Here is a 23,435-nt window from a genome sequence, read left to right on the forward strand (position 1 = left end):
CATGATTTTTATTCAGTCCAATCCATCTTTATGTGAATGAATGTCTTTTCACACTTCCTTCCATTTTTCCCTCCAACTCATGAATTTAGCCTTTCATTCTTGTGATTCTTTTCACTTTTACATAACGTGTCCCTCTTTTATTTTGTTTCCACCCTGTTTTACATCCACCCATTTGATAGATGGCTTTCATGTAGGCTAGTTTTCAAAGACCCCATCACTTTTTTTTTTTACAATCCGTGACATTTAAACTCTATTTTTTATGCAAAACATTCATTTGCATTTTCCCTCCATTTAAAATGTGAAAAAAAAAAGCATATTTAAGCTGTAATTGTCAGTTTCCTCTTTTAGAGTAAGTGCTTTGCAGGCTTTTGGGTGGTGTTATATTAAAGTCTGTCTGTACAGAGTTTAGCCAGTATCTCCAGGCAGAGTTTTGAGTGGATTCTTGCCAGACTGAGTCTGTCAGATCCCACGGTCTCCACTGCATGCGGCTGGATCAACAGGATCAGGTGTCACAAAAAGACCAGTAAAGACTTTTCTAGGACTGAAACATATCACAGTGCTTTTCCTGCAGTTAGCTGGTGTTCCTTTGGTACAGTTCTCATGTAATATATTTGCATAACAGCATGCTTATCCCAGAGAGACCAGTCTGAAAAACTGTTTGTAGACTGTGGGTAGGTTAGTGCAGTTATGTTGGGCAGTTGTGGCCTAATAGTCAGACTTGTAACCCGAAGGTTGCGGGTTTGATTATCAATACCGACAGGAAAATGTAGGTGGGGGAGTGACTGAACAGCACTCTCTTCCTTGAGCAAGCCAGGTGCCAAAGCAAAATGGCTGCCCGCTGTTATTTGCTATCTATTTGATAGTATGAGGAGGAAACAGACCAGAAGAGTGGGAAAGTCACAATGGTCAATAAGGCCGCTGTAAATGTTCTGACTTAAAAAAGCCTTTTTGATTTACAGTTATGCATTTATCAGACAGTCTTATCCAAAACTTTTCCAAGATGGCTGTCGATTTAACTGACTTGCCTCAATGGTACATCTTATTGAAATTGGTCAGGAGAATCATTCAATGGCTTCTCCTCCATCTAGTCATGTACATGCAGCGTAATTGAAATGGTTCTCCTCTCTCCTTTCAGGCATGGAAGAAGCGATGGTTTGTTCTGCGCAGTGGGAGGCTGACAGGAGACCCAGACGTGCTGGAGTATTACAAGAATGACCATGCCAAGAAGCCCATCCGCGTGATCGATCTGAACCTGTGCGAGCAGGTGGACGCCGGTCTCACCTTCAACAAGAAGGACCTGGAGCACAGCTTCATCTTTGACATCAAGACTATCGACCGGATCTTTTACCTGGTGGCAGACACTGAAGAGGAGATGAACAAGTGGGTGCGCTGCATCTGTGATATCTGTGGCTTCAACCCCACCGATACGGAAGGTAAATCATGCCACATGCAAACGCACACTAAAGATATATAGGGATGGGAATTGTAAGGAATTTAATTATTATGGTTTCAGTTAACAAGTCTTTAGGACTTTTGGGGAAGATATTTAGGCCCAATCCCATTTCAACTCCTTACCCCTTCCCTTTCCCCTACCCCTTCGTTTTGCACGTTCACTTGAAGGGCTAGGGGTGTCTCGATTCTCTTTTGGCTGGAGTGGTAGGAGTAAGGGGAAGGGCCAGATAGCCCTTCAAATTAAAATTTTTCGGGACCACACTTCGAACGAAGGGGTATGAGAAATTTCCCTGTATACACCGACTACTGTGCTGCTAAAATGTGTGTAGTGATCATGGTTGTGATATTTCCACTTGGGATCAATCACTTTTGTTACCTGGCCAGTTTCTCCGTAGCTTGCTAAACGCGCTATTTGAATGATGTGAACATAAATGAATAATACAGTTACATCCTTCATAGCGCAGTCACTATTTACATCTCGTATCGTCTGTAAACTCTTGCGTTACCAAGGCAACAACTGACTTGTTTGTATAACATTGCAAAGAGCTCCATTATTGCAGCACCACAGTAGAAGACATTCCGCTCGGCACGGAATGGAGCATTTAAACAAACGGCTTGGCCCGATGGAAAAGTGGCTCCACCTGTCTTGTATGTTCTGTATCATTCTGTATCGTCTTGGGACGATAGCTCATACGTTTTCGAACTTTTGAAACCGAACGCAAGTCCAAAATACAGTGCAAAACAATGTAGGGAGTGAGTAATTTGTTAAACGTGCTCATGCATGATTTCTGTTGATATGCACACTTGCTGTTTACTGGTTGCTGCATACTGGTTAAATGTTACAGGACACTAATAAAAGAAACTAGGTATGATGACGTGTGTAATGGTGTAGTGGTGGTGTCCCGTTTCTTAGGGGAATATTTTTACCCCTACACCTTGCCACTCTGTTTCAAGGGGCAAGGGGAAGGGTGAAGGGGTAGGCGAAGTGGTATAAAATAGAACTGGGATTGAGCCTTAGGGTGGAGAGTGAGGGGAGAAATTAAATTCCATCTCCAAATGCTGAGATATTACATACATCTAAAACAGTTTTTTTAGTATTTAAAAAAAAAAAAAAGTTTAAAATCATACTATGCATGGCTGAGCCACCATAAATCCATTTCAAATATTGCCCGTAACTAAATATTAAATAAAAATACTAAACAAGCACACGTGGTAAAAATTGCCTCACATTTTTATAAAATAATTGTGGCAAAACTCATAATATGTGTCTTTTCTGCCCATTGTCATATTAACTACCAGTCAGTTACTATAGTTACATCCTATGAGCATGAAGTGAAACATAAAAAATGTCTTATAAGAGTCATTTGTTTAGGAATCGGACTACACTGAGTGCACTATATTTTTAATTCACTAAAAAAAAAACAAAAAAAACACACACACATAAGAGTTTGACTGATTCACGTTTCCCAGCCTTCTAGAAATCCGGTGTTTCTAGTTCAACATGTAAGTTTGGGGTTATTAAATTTTTTAAAAATATTTTTACAAGAAGTTTGAGTAAAAATACAGGAAAAAAGAAAAAAAAACAAACAGAAAATGTGAAATATTATTACAATTTTATTAAAACAACTTTTAAATGTTGATATATTTTAAAGATATTTTAAGTTATTTAGTCCTGTGATGGATGAATTTTTAGCAGCCATTACTCCAGTCTTCAGTGTCACAACATCCTTCAGAAATCATTGTAATATGTTCATTTGGTGCTCAAGAAATATTTCTTTATATCACTGTTGAAAACAGTTGTGCTGCTTAAGATTTTTGTGGAAGTCATGATATATATATTTTTTTACATAGAGCTCTCAAAAGAACAGCATTTGTTTGAAATAGAATTGTTTTGGAACAATATAAAAGTCTTTACTGTCACTTTTGATCAATGTAATGCATCCTTGTTTGATAAAAGTGTTCATACACTCCTAGGCCCTGCAGGCATAATGGTCATTCACTGTAATGCAGATAAAAGATCGAAATGCCAAAGCCTAAAGTGTCCCCCTAAAATTGACTCTGGTCTCCTTTAGCTCAGCTGTATTGATCTCAGATGCTGTCAGCTCCCTATGAAGTCCTGAAGTTTGTGAAAACTGTTGTGGTAAATGATGTTCATGTTGGTTTCTAGTACTGAGGAAGTGTTTATATTTGCTACTGCTTCAGAAGACATTTGTGGTTGTACATCTGGCCTTCACCATTTTGTGCACCAACTTCTGCTACTTTAAAAAATAGATACAGAGAGAAGACAGGTTTTTGAAAGGAGTCTGATATGTACCTTGGATTTAAAGTCATGGTTTGGTATGTTTTCGGTACAGTGGGGGAAAAATCAAAAAATAAAATTGCTTATTTTACAATAGAATTATTGCCCTCCCATTCTATTACCCATTGTCTGTATGATGAGAATGTTTGCACTGGCGCTTCTTCATTTTAAAGCTTTTTGTCAGAATAAGCATTTATGCAAAATGGAAATATGATTTATAGATAAGAGTACAACCATAAGACGCATGTTACGGCTATACAGTTTACATGACTCTTGACATGAACTATTTAACAGCATTAGGATAAAATCTTGTGTTGTGATTGTTGTCGAGACAGCCTTGTTGATTTTTGAAAGATCTAGTTTTGTTGCAGAGCTTGTTGGCCTGCTTTTCATTCCTTTCCATGCAAGTCAACAAAATATATGTTTGCTACTACAGTTAAATTAAGGCATAGTGTGTAAATATTAAATTGGTGGATGCATGTGTTGCTTGGTAACCTTCTGTGACTGTCCAGTCGAGTAAATGAATATTCATGAGCTGCTAATAATTTGACAGCAGACTATTCAATAAGTTAAGCATTCTGGAAAAACATCACATAACATAATTAATATTCATGATCAAAGCCTCTGCATAAAGGTATGAGATCCCAACAATACATGAAGTTAAGCGACATTAAACATTTACGCTCATCTGTACTTAGTTGTGATTATACAAAAACAACTCTATTATGAATACTACTTTACAATTTGTGTAGTTATTAAGTAACATTGGCAAGTACTGTAGTCATTTTTATTAGTATTTTCTCAATATGAATAATTTCTAAAATGAATCAAACTAAAATATTTAAATCACTCACTGCTCTTTTGTTTCTTAAAAAACCCTTGAAGCTTAATGGAAAAATTAAGAAATAAAATCAGTATATGTTTTCTATAATTTAAATTTTAAATTTTTAAACTCCAACTTTGTTCTGCTTATTCAGTAAAGCATATTCATTGGCATGTTCATTTTTACTGTGGTTAAAAAAAAAAAAAGGTTTTGAGAATTAAGTCTGGCAAGATTAACAATTACTATATTACTTTAATAATGTTGAAAATGTGGGTCACATTCTCATGCTCTTTTTTGCAATATTGATAATATATTATATCAAGAAAGGACCAAACAGTTTCAGACATTTAATTTTGTCTATATTGAGACACACAGGGGTTTGCCATTATTAGCCACCAACACTAAACAGGTTACTGAGAATGCAAATATGTAGGGGGGTTTTCCAGGGCTTGGATGATTCAGCAGCAAGCCTGACAAACAAGAGCGGGAGGGGGAGAAGAATGAGGGAAGGAGGAAAATGGGAAAAAAGTGAAGAGACCGAAAGAGACAAAGTGGCCCTGACAGCCTTGAGCTGCCTGCACTTAGAGAGAGTCAAACGCAACCCAGTGAGTGAGTGGGCGTGTGTGGGTGTCAATGTGTGTGCGCACAAGTGGTGTGTTTGTGCGCGTTTTACTGAATAACTGAAAGCAGAGTTTGAAGAGAGACTTGTACAAAAACATGCACAGCCACCCCGTCAGCTGCACTCCACTGACCTTGAGAGTAGGCTGTTCAAAGAGAGATGGAAATAAAAATAAAAAGTCAGAGATAAAGAAAAGCTCTTTTAAAAGAGCATAGACAAAAAGCTTTACAAGTTATCCTAGATGGTGCAACTGAGACTTCATCATGCATTAGTGGCGCTTTCTTATTAGCGTCTTATATTCAGGGTTTCTCTCTACGCAGTTTTGCACGTTCTCATGGCCTGTGTAGGATGCCAGCTTTAAATACTTTAAGCAAGTATTTAAGTCTCCCTCAAAGTAACATGGTCTTGTCTGCTCTCGATTTTAATCTCATTTTCAACATATCTAAATATTTGGCCGTAATTTGGTCATGCAATACAAACTTAAAGACACCATGAAATCAGATGAGGTGTTTGATGTTCAGATGTTATGTGGTGTTTAGTCCATATCTATTAGCTTTTAAAGGGATAGTTCACCCAAAAATGTACCCCCAGGACATCCAAGATGTAGGTGACTTTGTTTCTTCAGTAGAACACAAATGATTTTTAACTTCAACCGTTGCCGTCTGTCAGTCATATAATGCATGTCAATGGGAATTCCGTCTATAAGAGTGAAAAAAACATACAGACAAATCCAAATTAAACCTTGTGGCTTGTGACGACACATTGATGTCCTGAGACACGAAAGGATCCGTTTGTGTGAGAGACCGAACTGTATTTATATAATTTTATTACCTCTAAAACACCACTATGTCCAACTGCCCTGCGCATCCGGTTAGTGAGGTCTGATTGTGCTCTGACAACGGAAGTGATGTCTCGCACTCATTGAAGCAAAGCGCGAGTGATAATTTCCATCATCAGAATGCGTTTTCTGATGCCCTGGTGGTAAGCAGATAAACATCAAATTTTCATGTTTGGGTGAACTATCCCTTTAAAGTCCCCCTGAAATCAAATTGTAAGTTTGTATGAATATGTTAGCCTTAAGGTTATGAATAAGCTAAAATGGATCACGGATTTTCATGACATCACAGCGGACTTCAGCTTCTTATCAAATCTTCTGTCCAATCAAATGCTCTATAGAATCTAAAGTGCCCTGCCCCCTACATTATAAATAGACGCTGCGGCTGAAATCGGTCACTTGTTTACACATTTACTATTTTCTACATTGTGAATGGCACATAATGCACTATATAGGGGATAGGGAACGATTAAGACAGTGCATATATGCTTTCCATTGAGGCGATTGAAGTCTGGTTTCACGTTAGTGTCACGTGAACCGCAGCGCACCAGAGACACGATAGCACAGAGCGGATCATATGCTCGAGTCGGCACAATTCACAAAATGTATCGGACCCATTGAATTCTGCAATGCTATATTGCTAAATTTTAAAGCGATATGGATGAGATTAGGAGGAGAAACCGTTAGAGATTAGAAGGAAACTGAGGTTTACCGAGCTCAATGGCTCTGGCCGAGCTGTGATATAAACAAAACGCTATTGGCTATTTTAAAAAAGGGGATGAGCTGCGCGATATGTCCCGCCCTTGTTTCAGTTGAAATTACGTCACTGTGCATTCCAAGGCACTTCAGTGGGCCTTTAAGCTAATGTTAATGCTAGTGTACTCCAAAAAAAAAAAAAAAAAATGATAACATTAACCTTGAGTAGATTGAGTACGCATTTTTAAATTTTTCTTTTGGAAAAATAGACCAAAAATGTTCACAAACCATTTCCAAATTTTCCTCCTCCCTTCAGTATTGCTGAATTCACACCATGTTGTGATTAACATAATTGCAAGATGACAACCCATGAGAACACTCTCAAAACATTTTCTCAGAAAAGAGTTTACAAGTTATAATTCTACAAGGAATTCTATAAGGAACGCATTCTATAAGGAAGTCATAATTTTGTAATTATGGTAAATCCGTCATGTCCATCACACATTAACTTTTGTGTTTCAATATTAACACAGGAAGTAAAACTGCACTCGTCAGGCAGTGTCATTGGGTACTTTTTGGTTTCATACATGGTATTTCATACTTTTTGGTATGTAGTTTAGTTTTAAAATAAAGGAAAAATGTACTTATATTGGACGTGCATTTGGAAAATGTCTGTGAAATCACTGCGATGAGAAAAATCTTTAAATCAAGCAGGGTCATAGAACTAAGACCTAACTATCAATTAATGGCATATAAAACTTAAATGATTATCATGAGATGCATCTCTTCATATTTTCCAGTTGCATTTATAAATATAAAAATATTCTATGAATATTCCAGAAAACATTGAGCAAAAAAAAAAAAAAAAAAAAAAAAATTATGAGTGAATGAATGAATACTATTTTTTTGTACTAATATACCTCATAACCACACATCTCAGTTTAATTTTCATCAGTTCACACTTCTTTTTTTTTTCCCCCAGTGCACTTAGTCAGCCTGTGGAGACTCTTTCACAATACTAATTGTTTTTGGTACAGAGATGTTTTCAGTAAAAGCTTTTGATTAAAGCAGTGCTACCCTGAGTTTGATCTAATCTTTAAATGTATCTCAAAGCTTGTGATCTCCTAAAGTGTGAAGCCTAATGTTAATCTCTCCTCTCTGTTCTTTCTAAAGACTCTGCAAAGGTCTCTCACCAAGTAAATGTGCCAGGGGGTCTGGTGGTGGATATAGCCCCTAGTGGAGTGCCAGGAGGAGCCTTAGGGGCTTCTGCACTGGCCAACCTGCCTCCTCCCTACCAGCCTGTCAGCATTAGACCCCTGGGGTCCTCCTCCAGTCTGGATGAGCCTCAAGACTACCTTTGGCTGCTCAACTGTGAGAGCAAGAAACCTGAGCCTAACAGGTAAGACTTGAAACACATCCCACTGCATCACAGATGTGTATTGGCTATTTTAGAACATGGCTTATCCTATAATTTGTAAAGTAGGTCTGTTACTCTTTTGAGTTTGTTGTTGTTGTTGTTGTTTTAAATCAAGTGTTATATAAAGTGAATTCCACCCACCTATACTAAAAGGTACCTCAGTAAATGCTCTGGGTGAAAATCTGGATATAAGGGGGCTCATTGTGTGTATTTGTGTGTGGTGTAGTCCAGTCGCTCCTCTTTCTCTAGGGGAGGAGGAGCAGGAATACCTGCTTTTGGAGGAGTGTGAGAGCCGGAGTGCTGCTCCTGACAGTCAGTGAGTGAAGAGCATCAGTGTGAAGAATACAGTACTAAACAACACAAACATTTGGTCAACAGCCAAATACTATTATTTTTTACCTGAAAATCTGCACACTTATTACAATAACTTACTAAAACAATATTTTAATGAGTGAAATGGGTTGGTATTTTGCCATCAGTGCTTATAAGTGTGTTTGTATACATAGTTTTAACTGGGACTTGTGTGAAATGTGATGTGCATGGTTGTGTTTGGCACTAACCTTGCCAGTTCTAGCTGTATATCTAGAAGCTTATTACACGCTCCTTGAAATACTTGATAATGATTGTTTAAACATTGCCTTCTGTGGTCAAATATTGTGTAACGATCGTTAAACTGGATATTTGACCGTTGTCCTTGGCAACCAGTCTGCGGCACTCTACTAGTTTTTTGTCTTCAATGGCACTGTTGTCTATACTGTCATAATTCTTCTATTAACTCATATCAATTTTTTTAGGTGTTGTGTTTTTTTTTGTTTTTTTTTGTAAAGGTGCATTCAGTAGTTGTTTAGCTTGCGTTCGTATTGCTGTTCTTCATGCACTGTAAGTACCGATGCCACCGTGGTGTTAGAAGCCTTGCCATCTATCGCAGCTGTTAAGAGTTTTATTTAGTAGTGAGTTTTAGAGAGCGTTCTACACAATAATTAATTCCCTTTATCTCTCCAACAAAAAATAATCAACTTGGACAATCACTACTCAAGATTTTCACCATCATAAAATCTTTCCACTTTGTGTATGCTATACCAATGTTTATGCTCGTTTTTAGTCTATGTAAGAGTGTTACATTATCTAATTTTCGCTATTTAATTTACCAAACTACACTACGCTACTAGTGTATCTACAGAGGCAGCATCTGATGAGCGTGAGGATTCTCTTTGACGTTTAGTGAGCAGACCGTACCATTTCATCGCTGCAATACATTGAAGGAGTGACCTGCACCATACAATTATAATTATATACAATTTGTACAGTTTATATACAATTATAAAAAGTTTTTATAGATGACATTTATCTCATTTGAATGTACACCGTGACAAAAACACTATTTATTTATTTGTAAAACTTTTTTAAATTGGCATCAAACTATTGAATGCACCTTTTAATTGCCAAGCTGCTGTGTAATAAGTTGGATAATATAAGCTGCGTCTCATTTCGGAGGCTGCGTCCTCCGGAGGTCGCATTCGAAGACTGTATACGTCATCAAGGATGTCTTATTTAAGAAAATTAACCATAATAAAATGTACTGTTATTTCTTGTGAGGGGTAAAATACTGTAATTTCTTTCTTTGAAATCTAAGTTACTTTTACGTATGCAGCCTTCAAATGCGACCTCTGGAGGACGCAGCCTTCGAAATGCGACGCAGCTATTGTCAGCTTGTCATTATTTCAGAATAAAACCACTTTAGGATTCAGTTATTTATTCACTTTAAAATGAAAATTACCCCAAGATTTACTCACCCTCAAGCCATCCTAGGTGTATATGACTTTATTCTTTCTGATGAACACAATCAGAGTTATATTAATAAATATCCTGACACGTCCAAGCTTTATAGTGCCAATGAACAGGGGCTACGAGTTTGAAGCTCAAGAAAGTGCATCCATCCATTATAAATGTACTCCACACGGCTCCGGTGGGCTAATGAAGGGCTTCTCAAGTGAAGCGATTTTTTTGTGTAAGAAAAATATCCATATTTAACACATAAATATTATAAAGTAAATATTTAGCTTCCCCCAGACCACCTTCCGTATTCAATTTACAAAGCATAACTGACGTCGCGTCAAACTCATAGCCCCCATTCACTGCCATTATAAAGCTTGGACGCATCAGGATATTCATTAATATAACTCCAATTGTGTTCATCAGAAAGAAGAAAGTCTCATACACCTAGGATGGCTTGAGGGTGAGTAAAGCTTGGGGTAATTTAATTTTAAAGTGAAATAATTAAGTGTAAATAATTAATGACCGGCTGACTGTACATTATACATTTTGTATGCCAATTAATTAAAACTGAGATTTGTATATTGTAGTATATTCAAGTCTAATTTGTATTGCAAATTTCATAACAAAGAAATTTATTTTCTGGAGGCATGATGACATGAATATGGTATGTGTTTGAGGAGGTGTTTTTGTCTTGATGAACAGCAAGTTTGTTGTAATATATTCAGTTTGTGTTATTTAACTGACAGTCGGTATCTCATGCATGGGCTTCTTTGCAGGGCTCATGGCGACTGCTCCAAGTCTACCTCCTCCGAACCCGACTGTAATGACAACCTCCCTTCCCACTACACGCCCACCTCCTCCTCTTCCAAGCACGCCTCGGTCAATGGTTTCTTTCCTACCCAGCATGCCGCAGGGCTCTATGATTCTCCTCCTTCACGCGGGCAGTCGTTGTCGGCCGACTCGCAGGGCCTGTACCATCTTCCCCGAAGTTACTCTCAGGACACTGTGCTGCTGCCGAAGTCGGCGTCCTCCCCTCCCGCTCCTGACGGCGAGCCTGGTGAACTCTACGTCTTTAACACACCTGGTCGTAAACCCTCCTTAGAGGCCCAGTTTCGGAACTTGTCAGTCAGCTATGATATTCCACCCACACCTGGAAGCAACTGCACCTACCAGGTTCCCCGTACAGCTGGGGTGGAGGCTGTTTCAGGGGCCACAGACGTGGTACCGCCCCCTCGTCCTCCTAAGCCTTCACTGACCGCAGGATCAGTCCCACCTGAGCGGTCGCCCACGGACACGTATGTGGTGCCACGGTCAGTTTCTGAGACTGATGGGAATTACTGTGTGCCATCTGGTGCAGGAGGGAACAAAGCACTAAGAAGCAACACCATTGGTACAGTGGATTCTTCACGTCTACGTAAAGGTAGGAGGATATGAAAATGTTGACGCAAATGTTCAGTGACAAAGCTCAAAATCTAAAGAAGTCTAATTATGAATGCAGGGAATGTCACTTTGGCTTCAAAAAAATGTGCTTATATGTAACAGCGGTATGTTAAATACTGACTCCATAAAGAACTTTATAATGGTTGAGTAAAAAATAAAGAATTTTTAAATAAATAAATACTTATTACAATAAAGACCTATTTCATTAAAAATGTGTTTTAAATAAATGCTGTTCTTTTGAACTCTCTTTTCATTAAATAATAATAATAATTAAAAAAAAAAAAAAAAAAAAAAAAAATATATATATATCCAAACGTCCTGTTTTCCCAGGACATGTCCTGTTTTCACGTCCTGTCCTGGTTGTTTTTTTATAAAGTGACGAAAATGTCCTTGTTTTCATTGTTTTTCATTGGGCCATTAAATTGACCGGTGTTACAAGATTTTCGGTTTCCGAAGGCAGAGCATACATTAATATAAATGAGTTTCGCAGACATGCGCGATTGCATGTGCAAATATTAGTATCACATTGCATCTCAAAACATTAGTGGATTATTCCATAAAGGTAACTATATTCTCATCGTCACGGCTGACTTGTGCCTAAACTACAGTTGATTACTACTTCTAGGTAACAGTTTATAATGTTTTCATTAATATGCATGATTTGTGCAGTCGTCTGTAAATAACAGATACTTCGTGTAACAGCAGAGCAACCTTCAGCTATCATCTACTATGAGTTCAGCTCGTTGTGCTCTTCCTTTGTACCTTGCGATGTAACAGCTGATAGGCCTATATAAATTTCTTTATAACTTTCATGCTTATTTGTTAAACAACAAAAAACTGCAGGGAAAGATCAGCTCTACAGCAAAATATAGATGGGCAAACAAGGAGGATGAGGGAGAAAAACAGGATGAAGAGGAAAACAAGGATGAAGAAAACTAAAGATTTTTGTTTTTGTTAAATTTGGATTGCTAATATTACAGAGGTATTTTTTTTGAGGTATTTATTTTTTTAATACAGAAGATAACATAAGATCATTATTTCATTCATTATTTTTGAAACTTGTCATAATAAAACTTGAGTAACCTCTGAGAAGCCTATCTGAATTTGTGTCTTTGGTTATAGATAGTATAACAATCTTCTATCCATACGGAGGAGGCATACTTTAAATGTGCTGAAATTATAAGGCATCTTTGAGTAAACTTCGAGCATCATTTGAGTATCTCATTGCTGGGCCGAGTGTCCTGGTTTTCGGTAATTAAAATATGGTCACCCTAACCTAGACCTAGATTTGTTTTAATAAAATTCTTATATTTTTCTATATATTATAATATATTTGTTTTTCTTACAGTTTGACAGAATGATTAATATATATGCTAAAAATGTTAACGTCTGTACTGTGGCTATCTTTATTTTGGGATCCTAAGTCTTGATTATTGTCTCGCAAATAATTCTCTCAGGATATTTTAATAGCCCATCAAGCTGTTTGTGCTGCAACAATGGAGTCATGTAGTCAAGAGCAGGCCCTCTAGTGTTGTTTGGTGGTATTGCAAGAGATTGTTTACATACACTCCCTTCTTCACACATGCCTCCATAATAATGCACAACCATACTAAAACTATGTATGTATGTTTAGGGGACAGTAAGATTTTCATACAGCAAGGATGCATTAAATTGACCAAAAGTGACAGTAAAGACATAGTTCAATATATATATATATATATATATATATATATATATATATATATATATATATATATATATATATATATATATATATATATATATATATATATATATATATATATAGTAACAATCTATTAATAATAAAAAAAAAGGGTTTCCACAAAAAATAAGCAGCAGGTTTCAACATTGATAAGAATAAGAAATGTTTCTTGAGCACCATATCAGCATATTAAAATGATTCTGAAGGATCAAGTGACTCTGAAGATTGGAGTAATGGCTGCTGAAAATTCAGCATTGCTATCAGAGGAATACATTTAAATTTAGAATGTATTAAATAGAAATCAGTTCTTTAAAAATGTAACAATTCACATTATTACTATACTGTTTTTACTATATTTTTGATCAATAAATGCAGCTTTGGTGAGAATAAAAGAGGTCTAAGCCTTTTTTTTTTTTTTTTTTTTGACAGCATTCAGTTATTTTGTTTTTATTTCACAGATTACGGATCTCAAGACTGCTATGATATACCCCGTCCCTTCCCCCCAGACAAAAGTTGCTCGTTTGATTTTAATGAAAGCTTCAACAACTATTTTGTAAGTTTTCTTAATAATAAACTTTATCTTTTTTTTCTGTTCTAAAATGCTATGTCCTGTCTTTCAAGAGTATCAAGTATCCCTAACTTTTTCGTCACTGTTCTTGGATGCATGCAGAAGAATAAAGGCATGGTGCCAGTAGGAGGTGTTTCCACTGAGGAGATGGATGAGAACTATGTGCCCATGAGTGTTCATTCTTCATCACATCACCGCTCCAGCAGCCTATCTGAACCCATTCAGGAGCCTAACTACGTGCCCATGACACCGGGCACAGTGGAGTTTTCCTCCCTCGGAAAACAGGTGCCCCCTCCGGCCCACATGGGCTTCCGCTCCAGCCCCAAGACCCCGCCACGCAGAGCAATGCACATAACCGAATGCCAACCGCCGCCTGTAGATCGCAACCTCAAACCTGACCGTAAAGGTGAGCCCTGAGGTTTGTTTCTATTGTGGTGTGTATGACGTAAGTGTGTGAGTATGTACAATGCTTGCATCTCTTCAGCCCAGCAACTCTCATTACCACATTTCTCACTAACAGGTGCCGGCCCATGCTTATGAAACATCTCGTCCGCATGAAACGCTTCTGAAACTAACGTTGATCGAGTTCTCAGACTGCTCGTCGTCATACGATCATAACTCACATTGCAGATCTTTCAACTTGCTTAGCGAACTAGTCCGCACTGCTGTTTCAGTGGCCTTTGCCTTTTAATCGTTAGCATGTGACCTCACAAATGAAAGAAGCTATTGTCCACAGACTCGGAGCCTTGGGTATGAGGGAGCCTGTCTGCGCCGTTAGCCTGGAGCGGTCACCTCTGTCCCCATTGTGCCTTAGTGAAAGACCTCTTTGATGGCCAGACCTGCGAGGGGAATTTCAATCTGGTCTGAGAGAAAAAGGGGACGTGCTGAAAGTTGCACAAGCAGGCCCGAAACATCAGCAGTCAGTTGGGACAGCACTATTGATCCTAACATTAATGGTAGCAGCTCTCTGCGCTCATCCGAAACCATTCTGTATCTTCAATTACGTGTTCTTGTTTCGGAGCGCTGACTAATGCAGGAGACAGCAACTTGCATGCAGAGATGCACTGCCTTGGTCATAACTATGTTTACACCAAGTATAATTAACAGGTTTGGTTATTTCAGCGAACGGTGTTGGGGGTAACGCATTACAAGTAACTTGAGCTATGTAATCAGATTACTTTTTCAAGTAACTAGTAAAGTAACAGATTACTTTTTCAATTTACAACAAAATATCCAAGTTACTTTTTTTAAATGAGTAATGCAAATTACTTTTTCATAGTTATTGACTGACAGCTCTCCTGTCCTCATGTTGAGAGAAATAAAGTGCAGAGGTGTTGTGTGCGCTGTGTGAACATGATGGTTATTGTAGTTCTAGACTAAATGTGAACATGCATTTACTCATCTTACTTGCATGAAAACATTCAGTGTTCCTCAAAATGAATAAAAACAGTGAAATGCAATCTCAGAATTGTATGCAAACCTGTAATAATTAACTATATTAAAATACACAAATATACTTTGTATTTAATCTCACTTTATTAACCAATATATTTGCTGCTGACCTTCAATGATCTAATTCACCAATACTAATAAGCAAAAATTACTTTATATTCGATTTAGAATTAAGAGCATTAAACTTTCTTCTCCTGTATCCTATTCTTCTTTAATCCAGAACGGCAGCACAGCGGAAAGGTTTGTGTGAGCGGCGCCCTCTACTGCACAGGCATAAATATGCATTTCGTCATTTCACTTTTGGTGTAAAAAGGCCTTAACATTTGCAAAATATAGAATTTTTTTTGTTGTTGTTATTAAAAACAAACAAGCAAGCCTAGCCCAGGTGAGAAAAAGTAACGCAAAAGTAATGTAAAGCATTGCTTTTCATAAAAAGTAACTAAGTGATGTAATTCGTTATTTTTTTTAGAGTAACGCAATATTGTAATGCATTAATTTTAAAAGAAACTTTCCCCAATACTGTCAGTGACACATTTGACTTTAAGGTGCATAATGTTAACCAGCAATGCAATGTTCCCAAAAATTGAATTAGATATGCGTTTACCAAATAAATAGCTTGATGCGTATTAAGTCTTGTGATGTTGCCTCAAGTCATCATGTGACTAAATAATTAGCGCAGATTATTGACTAATATTATCTCTGACAGTCTGTCAGACAAAACGTGTCTGCCATTGATCACTAGAAAACCTGAAGCGTGCTCTAAACCTTCAAAACATTACATTTAATAAAAGTCACCAAATACCATTTCTTTATTCATGACCATTTTATTCTCTTGAATGGATGGAAAGATGCTTAATTTGCAAAGTTTTTCCATATTCCTTTTTTTTTTTTTCCAGCTAAGCATGGAAACATAGCATGGCCATAATTATAGCTGCGTCCAAAATCGAATACTTCCCTACTATATAGTATGCGAAAAACAGTACACCAACAGAGTAGTATGTCTGAATTCATAGTATTCGAAAAACGGTAGGCAGAAAGTCCCTGGATGACCTACTACTTCCGGTGAGATTCTGAAATGCGCATTTGATGGACACTTTACTGTCCCATGAGGAGAGGATTTATGAATGGAGGTGAAGCAACGTAACTGACGCCTTTAGGTCACGTGATAATGAAGACATGGCGGATGTAGTATGTCCGAATTACATTCATGCTACCCCCCTTCATACTGTACAGAATGTACTTTTTTAACGGTCACGAAGTAAGTAGCAAACCTGAAGGATTCTCTAAATCTCTAAATCCTACATGTATGTACTGTAGGGTAATGAAATAGGTCGTCTTTAAAATCAGTTTTCAAATTTTCACTAAACATGGGCCAAGCACAATTCTCTCATCATTCTCTAATGTCCAGTGTGTTTGTAAAAGGTCTTTCATCTTTCTGCTGCTCTTCAGGCCGCAGCTTATTGTATTTGTTGTGTATTTGCAAGCTTTTGCTGAACAAGGTGTAATTCAAATGGCTTTGGTGGCATTTTATAAGCAGTTGTTGGGTACTTTGTGTACTTTTTGTCTTCACTCATTATCCTTTTAGTGGCTCCTCTATATCAGCTTTCTGGCTGAATTCAAATTTTATATCTGTTTTGTCTGGTTTCTATCTCTTTTTATATCATACTTTTTACCTGAACTAGTGAACTTTCACTTCTCCTTCAATCTTGTAATGAATTATTATTCTTTCTTTTTTTTGGTCTGTTTAATTGTGGCCATCATCACTGTTGACTTGTGGTATTTTCTTGTGGCATCTACATGCGTACAGCAGAAAAAAAATGTCGGTTTAATTTTTTCTAATATTGTAATATTGCAAAGACATTACTGAACCCTTCTGTCTGGCTGAGCCACATGCTGGCGTGTCGTCGGTTGGTGCGAATGCTTTACTCACCCACGTGTGTCTGTTTAACCCTGTGCATGTCTCGCCCGAGTCCGTCTTTGTGGGAAAGCCTTGTTCATCGCATGTCTTAAATGCATGAAGAGTTGTTGCCATGGCAGCAGCCCAACACATATCTGTGCGGAAAAAGAGAAGAGGCACGAGTGATGGAGGTGGCCGTGATTGTGCTAAATTGCATGGGTGTGAAGTTTAGAAGACAAGACAAGACCGATTCTTCTAAAAAAGACATGTAATAAAGAAGTTTTCTCTCACCAATTCAGGTCAGAGCCCTAAAATAAACAGAGCAGTCGGTCTTGAGCGAACCGACTCCCAAACCATAGGTGAATTCTCAAGACGGCGTAAGGGTACGTACCTCGACAGAATGCTGCTCTCATTGTCTTCGCTGTATTTTTTTTGAAGGTTTCGGCAAGCTCTTATTGTAAATAACACAATGTATAGTAGAACAAATATTTCATCAAAATTTCTGGCCTCACTGCATGTCTTGATATAAGGGACTTATAAACAGAGAATATGGCTACCTTCACACAGCAAAAGAATATGGTTCTTTCTCTTGTAGATAGCTGTTAATATTATGTCTGTGTGTATACATCTGATATTGAATCTGAATCATATCTACACATAAATATAATTTTAGTTCTTTGTAATATATGGGTCATGGACGAATAAGGTTTTTGAAAATGTAAAAAAAAAACATTTTATATTTAGTACAAGTTTTTAAAATATTACATTTTTCATGTTTTATAGTGGTTGCGCCAAATGACCTTATGTTTCGGGACATGCGTATGAGCAAGTGAAAACATGAATTTTTCAAATAGTTAGAGTTTGTTACTTTGCTTCATGACCATGTGTCCCTTTGCTGGTGTCTGAATGATGTCAAATCCTGTCACATGACCACATGACTTGATCCAAAATGGTTCCTTTTATATTGGTTACTCCGAATGACATAAATGAAACACATTTTTCCAGACATTCTTTCTCATAGCAAAGCAACGACTTCTACACATAATTTCAATACCATTTTACACAATGTTGATATATGATGTTATAAAATCATGCCTGAATAATGTACATTTATTACATTTTAAGATCTTTTAATCACAAATGAAATTACTGTATTGGCCTTTGGACGGTTAAACCAAATGATCTTTTGACACTTCAAAATCTTTAAAATACCTTTTATATGTAGCAAAATATAATTAAAACCTTTTGGATTCAATAAAAGAGATCTAGTTGTACTATCTTACATACTTTGCATGTCATATCTTTGTTTTTATTATTATTAAGGCCTTTGGACAAAAGAAATGACCTGTCACATCATTGACCCATTTATTTAGTAAAAATTTAGAATTTTAATGTTGGCTACTGGTTATCTGCCATAACATGAAAATAATTATATTGGTGCCACCCTAGTATTAAATACTGTTTACACACAGTTTTGTTATAAATGAGAGTGAGAAATGTATTTTATACCCGAAGTGACTTATAACTAAGTATTTACTTTAGTCACTGTTATTCACACCTTTTATTGAATAAAAAGCACTTGACTCAGGTTATTCTTTCACACAGACAGTATTTAAGCTTCTAGTGCTACTGTAAATTGTTGTATGATCAGAACAATTTGACACAATTTATTGTAAAAAAATGGTTTCCAATCCAAAACACTAACTGTGTGAACATAGTCTATCATACAAACACGCATAACTTCACTACCTGCAGTGAATTTCTATTTCATAGTTATCCATCCATTGCCTTGTCTATTGTGTGCACAGATAACAGTCCATCTGAAGCCTCTTGGATTTGTTTCTTAAATGGTTGGTCAGCTTGTTATTAAGCAAATGAATTTGTGATGGTTAAGGTTTCTAGATTATGGTTGAGTGACGCTTGTGCTTAACTGGTGGAGGGAGGCTAACACACTTGATATCACGGGTAAAACTAACTGATTAAGGTTTGACACTCAATCACCAGAGTCTCTACAAACACCTTTCATTTTCAAACCGCTCACTGGCCCCACGAGTCATAAACATCATAAACACTTAACCAACACATTTGCAGAACCGTTTTTGAGTCATATTGACAAGAGCTGATAGTGGGCGGATGAATTCTGTCATGACTAACAGTCTGAAGAGCAATCCAGGTGTCTGGTTAGAATATTGGGAGCTTCCTGATACTGCTTTGTTTAATGGCATTAGGACAGATCTGCCTTCAGGGTGTCCAAAGGTATACTACTCTTCAAATGTCTGGGGTCAGTAAGATTTTTTTTAGTCTCTTATGCTCAAAATAGAGGAAAAACAATAATATTCATAATTTGGTGCTGAAGTAACATTTCTTCTTATTATTATTATGTTGAAAACCGTTGTACTGCTGAATATTTTTGTGGAAAATTTTAAAATAATTTGAAATATAAATTATGTCTTTCACTTATGATCAATTTAATGCATCCTTGCTGAATAAAATCATTAATTTCTTGACCAAAAACAAAACAAAAACTTGCCTACCCTAAGCTTTTGAACGGTAGTGTATCTGCCATCAGGGTGTCCAAAGATACTTAAAAAGTATTAATATGTGTTAAATTGCCATCAGAATAGCAGTGATTGAAGGAAACACTGGTTATGTTAAGGCTCTGAGGTAAATATGCAGTACCACATGTTAAATAAAATGCTATCAGAGCAGTGCAAAGAAAAGAAAAAATACTCCATTCTCCTTTAGATTCAAACATTGAAGGAAAAAAAAAAAAATAATAAATAAATATATATATATATATATATATAATTATTATTATATTATTATATTATAATATTATATATATATATATATATATATATATATATATATATATATATATATATATATATATATATATATATATATATATATATATATATATATATATATATATATATATATAATTATTATTATTATATTATTATATTATAATATTATATATATATTGTGTCATGCATTTCTTGCTAAGAAGTCATCACAATTTTTTATATTAGTAAAATATTGTACAGTGGTACAATAACGCAACACTTGTCCAATATAGATGAATCAGCACATAGTGTTTTGGAGTAAGCACCTTTTTTATGTGCCCAAAAGTTCATTTAGGGCCTTGAGATGCATACCAGTCTGTGCTGTCTTCCCTCACACACTGGCACCAGCTGGTGTGCGTTTCAGCCAGCTACAGCTACTCCTCAGTTGCCAGATTGGGTGTTTCTCAGCTCAGCAAAGTTTCGGGGCCAGCTGTGATGATAACTGAATCAGATGCTTCTTATATGAGAGAAAAGCAGGGAGACGTGTGTGATTATCACTCGTTTTTACCCTTCATTTAGCTGTGGCCTTGCTTTTCCCTCAGGTGTGATTTCAGTTCTAATGACTTGCTCTTGTATTTTATTTATGTGTGTTCTTAAGAAAAAAAGCTGGAGTGAAACATACTTGTCCCACTGAGGAAAGGGTACTTATTTACTTCTCACTCCCATTATGTACTGAATAGCAGATATCACCCTCTACTGGCTAAACGTCTACCATTAGCTGCATGTGCAATTCCTCACATTTATTTTTATTTTAATATAATTTGTATTTATTAGAATTAAGCATAATTTGTTTTGTAAATTAATATTTACTACCCAGTTTTTTTTATGAACAAACCTCATAAATTACATGCGAATTCATAATAAAGTAATATTAAAGTTGTCCCGTTGAATTCATTTTTATGGAGAATTTACACACAAATTAGTTCTGCTTGTTTAACTCTTTCTCCGCTGCTTCCAGAATTTTTGATCATTTTTTACAAAACTTTCATGGCCCCAGAATATTTTGTTGTATTTTTGTATCAACACTTGAATGTGGGCAAGTTTAATAATAAAAAAAAAGCAAATAACTATTTTTGAGTTCTATTGCTTGTTTCTGTGTTTTGATCTGGAGGTTCTGTACTCTTTTAGAAGATGCGTAATAGCGCCTCATACCATATAACAGTGAAAACATGGATTGACATTGGCGGGGAGGTCTTGTATCATAAATGATGGAAAATTTAGTCAATGGCGGGGAAAGAGTTAAGATGTGTGTGTGTGTGTGTGTGTGTATAATATAAATATATATATATATATATATATATATATATATATATATATATATATATATATATATATATATATATATATATATATAATTTTACAGTGCTGCTTGAAAGTTTGTGAAACAATTGCAGAATCTGTGAAAATGTAAATAATTTTAACAAATTAAGAGGAATCATACAAAATGCATGTAATTTTTTATTAAGTACTGTCCTGAATAAGATATTTTACATAAACAATGTTTATAAAGTCTACAAGACAAAAAAAAAGATTTTTTTTTAGCTGAATTTATAAAAATGACCCCATTCAAAAGTTCGTGAACCCTTGGTTCTTAATACCATGTGTGGTTATCTGGATGATCTACGACTGTCTTTATGTTTTGTGATGGTTGTCCATGAGTCCCTTTTTGTCCTGAGCAGTTAAACTGCCCTATATTCTGCAAAAAAATCCTCCAGGTCGCAAAAATTCTTCAGTTTTCCAGCATCTTTTTCATATTTTAATCATTTCCAGGAGTGACTGTATGATTTTGAGATCCATCTTTTCACACTGAGGAAAACTGAGGGATAATCTTATTTTGTTCAAATTATTCACATTTTCACAGATTCTGCAAGGGGTTCACAAACTTTCAAGCAGCACTATATATATTTATATATATATAATTATTATTATTATTATTATTATTATTATTATTATTATTTTTAATATTATTAGTTGTTATTATGTTTACAATATTAGGCCGAACCTTTTGGTTGGTATTATGTCATCCTGGACATTTTTCAACATTAAACTGGTGTTTTTCTTGCAGTTAAGCCAGCCCCTTTGGAGATCAAGCCTTTACCTGAGTGGGAAGAGTATACGGCACCGGTCCGTTCCCCCGTGACCAGGTCCTTCACGAGGGAGTAAGTGTTGGGCATGTTTCCTTTGAAACAGATCAGCAATTAAGCATGGTTCTGCATGGCCTCCACGCAACAGACTCCACAGGCTAAATAACTAATCATTCATGCATTCCTGTAGTCTTGTCCTAACATGCCCATGATAGTGAAATATTAGTGATGGTAGTAAAACGTCACCATTAGATTGTTATAAGTTATTTGACTGTCATTGCTACCTAGCACTACATAATAGCAAAAGTGGTAGTGATGACAGTCCAGAGAAGCCATGAATTGTGTTCTTGAATTATTTATTGAGTTAATACATTGATGTAGGTGCCATGTGGCTCGTGTCTGGAAGGCTGTTGAAAGCGTGTGTGGATCTTTGTGACTGCCAGTGTGTTTTGGGTTCCACAATATCAGCTAAAGAGTTCCAGCTCAGATCATGTATTAATCCAGATAGCCAGAGTTTGTGTTGCTGTTCTTTGTCTGTGTGTGTGTGTGTGTGTGTGTGTGTGAGCGGCAGTGTAAATGTTGTCCTGCTGCTTAGCCCCTCTAGGTGTACCACGGCCCCCAGACCGTCCTCGGGGCATAGCACTGCCTCCAGCAGCGACTCCGACGACTGTGATGAGAATTATGTAACCATGCAACACAATATGTCTTCAGATGAACCAGTATGTAAAAAAAAAAAAACACCACAGCAACTGTTTCACTTAGTTAAAAATATACATTTCATGCTGTCAGAATTGGAATATATTCCGTGTATATATGTATATAAAAAATAAATCAACTTTAGAAGTAATTTATATACACATACATTAACGTTTGAAAGTTTGGGGTCGTTATTTTCACAAAAATGCGCACCAAGGCTGCATTTATTTGATCAAAAAATACAGTAAAAACAGCAAAATTGTGAAATATTAATACTAAATATTACTAACATGTAATTTATGTAATTTATTTCTGTGATTGCAAAGCTGAATTTCCAGCAGTAATTACTTCAGTCGTCAGTGTCACATGATTCTTTAGAAATCATTCTATTATGCTGATTTGCTGCTCAAAAAAACATTTCTCGTTATTATCATGGTTTAAAAAGTTTGTGCTGTTTTTTTATGGAAATCCTGATACATGTTTTTCATGATTGTTTGGTGAGTAATACTTACTAATACTGATATTGAATAATACTTTAAATACTTTGGACAGTTCAAGTATAATTTAGGAAATTTTATGTTATGTATTTTGTAGAACATTCAAAAGAACAGCGTTTACTTGAAATAGATTTTTTGCAACAATCCTCTTGACTGTCAATTTTGATACATTTAATGCAAATACATAAATAAAATACTGACCCCAAACTTTTGAATGATAGTGCAAATAAAATATACTTTAAAAAATCATTGTGATTCTTAGAATTCTTAGTTTTCTTCATATTTTATCAGCAGATTTGATTTTGAAATAAA

The 23,435-nt window shown here is 36.2% G+C and overlaps 1 protein-coding gene across 13 annotated transcripts in view; it reads left to right on the forward strand.

Annotated features, from left to right (window-relative positions):
* Positions 1–23,435, forward strand: part of gab1 (GRB2-associated binding protein 1) — an 85,624-nt gene that overhangs the window by 55,080 nt on the left and 7,109 nt on the right. For 5 of the 13 annotated variants that reach the window (XM_067405244.1, XM_067405238.1, XM_067405246.1 and 2 more), the window contains 9 exons: positions 1,136–1,433; positions 7,898–8,123; positions 8,368–8,457; positions 10,694–11,337; positions 13,539–13,633; positions 13,751–14,054; positions 17,297–17,380; positions 21,912–22,005; positions 22,526–22,649. In XM_067405244.1, the coding sequence (XP_067261345.1) occupies positions 1,136–1,433; positions 7,898–8,123; positions 8,368–8,457; positions 10,694–11,337; positions 13,539–13,633; positions 13,751–14,054; positions 17,297–17,380; positions 21,912–22,005; positions 22,526–22,649 (1,959 nt within the window). Of the gene's footprint in view, positions 1–1,135; positions 1,434–7,897; positions 8,124–8,367; positions 8,458–10,693; positions 11,338–13,538; positions 13,634–13,750; positions 14,055–15,320; positions 17,416–20,444; positions 21,109–21,911; positions 22,006–22,525; positions 22,650–23,435 lie in introns of those variants that run through there. The other 8 variants (XM_067405248.1, XM_067405239.1, XM_067405250.1 and 5 more) reach the window with 8 other exon arrangements.

Source organism: Chanodichthys erythropterus, chromosome 12, assembly GCF_024489055.1.
Source record: "Chanodichthys erythropterus isolate Z2021 chromosome 12, ASM2448905v1, whole genome shotgun sequence".
NCBI lineage: Eukaryota > Metazoa > Chordata > Actinopteri > Cypriniformes > Xenocyprididae > Chanodichthys > Chanodichthys erythropterus.